Below are 6,000 nucleotides of genomic sequence, written 5' to 3'. Positions count from 1 at the left end.
TTTCCAGATCTGTATAGCCTTAACACAACAGCTCACAAATGTAGGACAAAAACTATGCTCATCGGGCTCTTGAAATTAACACAAAAATGCCCAGAAACACCACAAAAACACTAATAATCTATCTCAGAAGTTTAAGCACGTCCCAATACATATATTTGGCTCTATTTTAACATCTTAAAGTCTGAAATACAATAGCAACCCAAACTGATATGAAATACTCAACTGGAAACACCAAACTCATATAAAAAACACACCCGAAAACCCACAAATCTGCACTGTTCAACACAAAGGCAAACTCTGTATGAGCATGCACATGGAATGGCTTCAAACTCCCGTCCTTAGCCTTCCTGGGAACCTGCAAACTCCCGTTCTTGGGTCTCCCTGGAAACCTGCAAACTCCCGTTCTCGGGTCTCCTTCTCCACAGGTTTGGTAGCCTCTGAAAACCCACAAATCTACACTGTTCAACACAAAGACAAACTCTGTATGAGTATGCACATGGAATGGCTTCAAACTCCCGTCCTTAGCCTTCTTGGAAACCTACAAACTCCTGTTCTTGGGTCTCCCTAGAAACTTGCAAACTCTCGTTCTTGGGTCTCCTTCTCCACAGGTTTGGCGGCCTCTGAAGAATAACAAAGAATGAGCAAAAATCAAGTTCTGGAATCAGCCCAAAATGCCTCCAAACCCCTTAAAAGAGGGCATAACCGTAACTCACATCCAAGAGAGGTTAATGAAACATATTTTAATAATAATTTTCATTTATTAGTCCAACGGTTTCCAAAGATTAACCCCCTTTTTCCGAAACTTCACTTTCTTGGGCCTGCTTGCCTTAGCAAAGATTATTATTTTTTAATTATTTGAAAAGGGGACATGACAGTTAGAAATAGTGGAGGACTACGAATATATCAAAATTGACTTTCATTATAGATTAAGTTAGGAGACAAGTAGATAAAAAGAATACAAGGGGGATGAAAGACTTCTTATCTTCTTCATGATAGATGCAAGAAAGCGGAACTATGAGATTGGAAAACTAGGAAGACCCTCTTTGGTCTTTTGGTGGTTTTGGTTATTCTTTATGGGTGAGAGTTTTGGCCGAGAAGTGTATCAAATCATATTTGGTGGCAAATAGAAAGAATCTAGAAGCATCTCTTACTACTACCTCAAGGTCAAGTCAACAGTTCCTTACAAGATCCTTTTGGTGGAGGGGGCATGTTCCAAATTGAGGCCTTAACAATTATTTGATTGCTAAGCAATCTAAAAAAAAGTGGGAAGTATGGATAAACATCATTGGCCTAAATTGATGGTTGAGGAGGAGCTAGAACATAGGAAAAGAATGTGGAAGAAACAAAATACCAAGTGGTTGAACAAATGGAACATTAACCCTCAAGAGTGTTCAAACACCAATATAGAAATAAAGAAATGGATATTACAGAAATTTAGAACAACCATGTGGACAAATTGATATCTAGGAAGAAAACCTATTACATTAAAGAACTTAATCACACATGGGAACATGAGGATTAAGAATATTTAGGATCTGCAATTAAAGGAAAGGCCAAAATTTAATTGCTAAGTTAAGGATCAACTTTCACCTTTTACAATGTGAAATTCGTAGATGGAAAGTCCCTAAAGAAGGGTGGGAAGAAAATATGTACTTTTTGCGACAAAGGAGTGATGGAAACAAAATGACACTTTGTCATAAAGTGTGCTACATGTACAAAGGTATTGACAATGAGTACAAGGATAACCTACAAATGAGCAACATGAAAAAACTTTTCGAAGAGGCAAGATTACAGAAGACAACTAGCTTCTTAATATAGATCCACAACAAAAGGGTCAACTTGAAAAAATTACAACACCCTCCTTAACTGACCTTTTGATCCCTTAGAGTGGTAGTCTGGTAAACATCATTAAAATCTTTCATTTCATTGATAAAATCCAACATACCCATTTATAATCGATACACAAGTGAAGTTAAGGTGTGCCAAAGTTAGATTTCTTCCCATAGTAGTATATCTTATTCCCTATCTTACTAATCCAAGGCCCGTTTGGTGAGCGGAATAGGAATATGTATTATGGAATACGTATTCCAAAAATTGTGAATTCCTTGATTGGATGCACCAAAACGGGATTGGAATACGAAGCAAAAATGGAATACGTATTCCATTTTTGGCCCAAAAATGGGGTTTTGCAATTCCACCAAAATAGGTGGTATTGGAATACGTATTCCTATTCCATTTTTTTTAAATTTTAGAAAACATAAAATTTCAGGTCCGCGAATTTCCATCAAATATTGGCTGAATCAAACGGAGAACCGAAATACGTTCTATTCCAGAATACGTATTCCAGAATATGTATTTCAGAATACATAATCCTATTCCGCTCACCAAACGGGCCCTTAGATTTCTTCCCATAGTAGTATATCTTATTCCCTATCCCCCTACAACAACATGCGAGGGCCACATTACATCAAAAGTCATTCGGGGATATCTGGCCTCCGCAATACAATGGATTCTACGCTGTTCGAAAACATTCTCAACAATTCTAGAAGCGTAGCGAAAGAGGCTTTCTTTACTTAAATCTGCATACAGCTTTACTTTATCATTCTTATCAATCTGCATATCTAATTCGAATGGCGTTAACAATGGCAGCGACGACATTATTCCGCCCAACCTTTAACGCCACAAACCCAAAGCTAGCTGCAACGCCACCCAAGATAAGTTTCACAAAATCACGGAGTATTACTTCTCCTTCTTTCAATGACACCCAATGTAAGATATTGTTTTCATCAAGAAACTCTGCTTTCGCACCAAACAGAATGCTTATCAATCAAAACAACAGAAAATTTGGAACCTCAGTCAGATGCCAAGCTACAGGAGCAGATTCAAGAGTAAGATTGGAAATTTCTCTAAGCTATATCTTTTTTTGTATGTGGATAGATTTATTCTGCCTTTTTTTTATGTGATGGTTTTGTTTTTTAGATTACACAACAAAACTTTACAGAGATGGCATGGCAAGCGGTGGTGTCAGCTCCAGAAGTGGCGAAGGAAAGCAAACACCAAATAGTAGAAACAGAGCATCTAATGAAGGCGTTGCTCGAGCAGAGGAACGGGCTTGCTCGTCGCATATTTGCTAAACTTGGTGTCGATAATACCACTCTGCTGCAAGTTACTGACAGGTTTATACAAAGGCAGCCAAAGGTAATATAAATTGTGCTTTTTAAAAAATGTGTTTGGAATATTTCGTGGTCTGGAAAAAACGCCTTGTAGTCAGCGTATCATGCGTACCGTTTTCTTGTTTCATCCTATATCATGCTACCTGTTATAAATTTCTGAAATCAACGCTAGTAGCTTTCCACAATCCATCAGGTAGTGATAAACATTTTCTGAATTTGATTGTGTGTAAATTTTTACGTTAACCTTTTGATTCACACTCTGTGATCCACGATTTACTCTTTCAGCGATGGATCACTAGTGTAATTGGAAACAATGATGTAGAAATTTACACACAATTAAATCCAGAAACTGTTTATTCCAATGTCTGATATCGTAACTTTCACCAGTTGTCCTCTAATTTCAAATTTTGATTGGTAAATCATTTAATAGCTACGGGTCTACCTCCATGGACATGATTATCCATTCGTTGAGAAGCTAACTACTAATGCACATTATGGAATTCAATTTCTCTATTCATTTGTCTGTAATTAGGTATTTTCAATTCTTGTTTCTCCACCTACCTATTGTCTACATTTATGTCTGCCAATTAAATGTCCATTTTGTTCTCTGTTTTCACCAGTTGAACTTTTTTTCTTTCCGCTCGACAAATATTCATTATTTAAAATTGCCCACCAGTTATCTGGTTCTTTTTCTGTCCACCATTTATCCATTAATTATAGGCCCATTCTCCTTATGTCACATTGATCGGCTGAGATGTTAACTTAATCTTATCGCCTCCATTGTTTCTTTGAATCAGTCACATCTACATACTCGGCGAGGTCTGGCCAGTGGGTTTGGGACACGGGTTAATATGATAGCAAAATATGCCTCATCTTTCCAGTAAACGATAGCCTAACAAACCAAAACCGGGTTGGATCAGCCTTATTAGCACGGGGATACGCCCTTGGAATCTTGAACTTGTGTGATTAGGGATATGAGTATCCCACCAAGCATTTACTGCTGCCTGGTGAATCCATTAGAATCAATTCGTTGTTGCATTTTATTTTCCACAATTGTCAATGGTCGATAGGTGCAATCCACGGTTCTCCTTTAGTTGAATACATTCCCTGAATGGCAATTCAACAGCCAGATAGACATTGGGTGCAAAAACTAGGCTGATATGTGCAGAAAAGTGTATCCCTCAGACTTGGCTTGTAGGAAAAAGTAAACAACATTGTGCTGTGTAAAGAATTAATGATATTCTAATGTATAAATCTTTCAATTAGCAAAAGAAGGATGCATTTTTATTGGTCAAGAATGTACTCACGGTAGGGTTGTTTTTTATATGTTACACATTTATCGATCATTTATTAACTATTTCGCTTCCTTTTCGAAAGGTTTGCCTTAGAATTTACAATGCACCGTTTTAAAATCAGAATGTTTTACAACTTAAGACTTTGCTTTGTATATTTTTAACAAATAAAGTGGAAACAATTTGTATGAAAGTGGCGATAATAAAATAATACTGTAACTAAAGAGATAAATGTCATCCCGAAAACCCGAAAGCACCCTTCAAATGTGAAGTGAAAGAAAAGTAGGGATTGCCCAAATCCTGCTCTCTGATAATATATTCTTGGATGTTGGATATCCGATCTAGGCACATGTAAATTGTTTACTTGTATCACAACATGTGCTATATTGTTTCTTTTTCTTTTTCTTCTTTATTTTATTACTTCTTAAGTAGTTGTTCCTTTAAATAGTTTTCAGTGTCTCTCATTTTTGAGTTATAAATTTTTAATGTGAAGGTCCTTAGTGAATCTGCGGGTTCAATGCTGGGGCGTGACTTAGAAGCATTGATTCAGCGTGCAAACGACTATAAGCGAGAGTATGGGGATTCTTTTGTATCTGTGGAACATTTACTTCTTGCATTCACACAAGATAAACGGTTTGGGCAACAGTTGTTCAAAGATTTCCAGATTACTTTGAAGAGTCTCACTAATGGCATACAGGCAATTCGTGGTACACAAAAAGTTACGGATCAAGGTACTGTTTGACTTCACTTCTCTGCATTGGGGTTTGGCGTGGCTTATATTCAGGTGCCATTGAAAACATAGGTGTGTTTTTGAATAAGTAATTTCAAGGATTTTGTGGTTCCTTTTTTAATGTTTGTAAATATGGGTAGTATCTTTTATGTTATCTGCAGGTGGACTAGTAGATTTATTAAATTTCTAAAATAGGGGTAACAACTTATAGCCTAAAAGTCAGTCAATGAAAATTGATATTTACTTTTTGAAATCTCACAGTTCTTGGGTCCAGCTTTATGTTTCTGTTTATCATGCCGAGTATCCCCATGAAGACATAAGACTGAATTCTGCAATATTCTAGATTCATTTTACTGCTAGGTTCTGCTGTACAAATGAAATGAGCCCTATTTATTTGATTCTCCAGGATGTTGGTTGGAAATTGTTCTTTGCTGACCACTGGTCCTAGTAACTACATATAATTAAGAATTGTTCCTGGTTTGAAAAAATCATATAGGTGATAATCATACGCAGACAAATGCTGCAAGTTTACTATGAAATTCTACATTCTGTTAGATTTCTAATGATATTTAATTTTGACTTGGCATTAATTGTATTTTACAAAATAGATCCCGAAGGCAAGTATGAAGCTTTGGAAAAATATGGAAAAGATCTGACCGAAATGGCTAGACAAGGTAAGCTTGATCCAGTCATAGGACGCGATGATGAAATTCGTAGATGCATCCAGATTCTCTCAAGACGAACAAAGAACAACCCTGTGTTGATAGGAGAACCAGGTGTTGGGAAGACTGCAATATCTGAAGGG

At 36.8% G+C, this 6,000-nt stretch overlaps 1 protein-coding gene across 1 annotated transcript in view; it reads left to right on the top strand.

The window, feature by feature from the left end:
• The first annotated feature begins 2,440 nt into the window (after positions 1-2,440).
• Positions 2,441-6,000, top strand: part of LOC149570611 (chaperone protein ClpB3, chloroplastic-like) — a 111,529-nt gene continuing 107,969 nt past the window's right edge. The window contains exons 1-4 of the mRNA XM_089823184.1: positions 2,441-2,888; positions 2,980-3,198; positions 4,959-5,196; positions 5,804-5,999. Of these exons, the coding sequence (XP_089679310.1) occupies positions 2,631-2,888; positions 2,980-3,198; positions 4,959-5,196; positions 5,804-5,999 (911 nt within the window). The 5' untranslated portion in view covers positions 2,441-2,630. The remainder of the gene's footprint in view (positions 2,889-2,979; positions 3,199-4,958; positions 5,197-5,803; position 6,000) is intronic.

Source organism: Cupressus sempervirens, chromosome 3 (genome assembly GCF_028749045.1).
Source record: "Cupressus sempervirens isolate cs-2001-9-10 chromosome 3, ASM2874904v1, whole genome shotgun sequence".
Classification (NCBI taxonomy): domain Eukaryota; kingdom Viridiplantae; phylum Streptophyta; class Pinopsida; order Cupressales; family Cupressaceae; genus Cupressus; species Cupressus sempervirens.
This window is presented reverse-complemented; position numbering and strand designations above follow the sequence as displayed.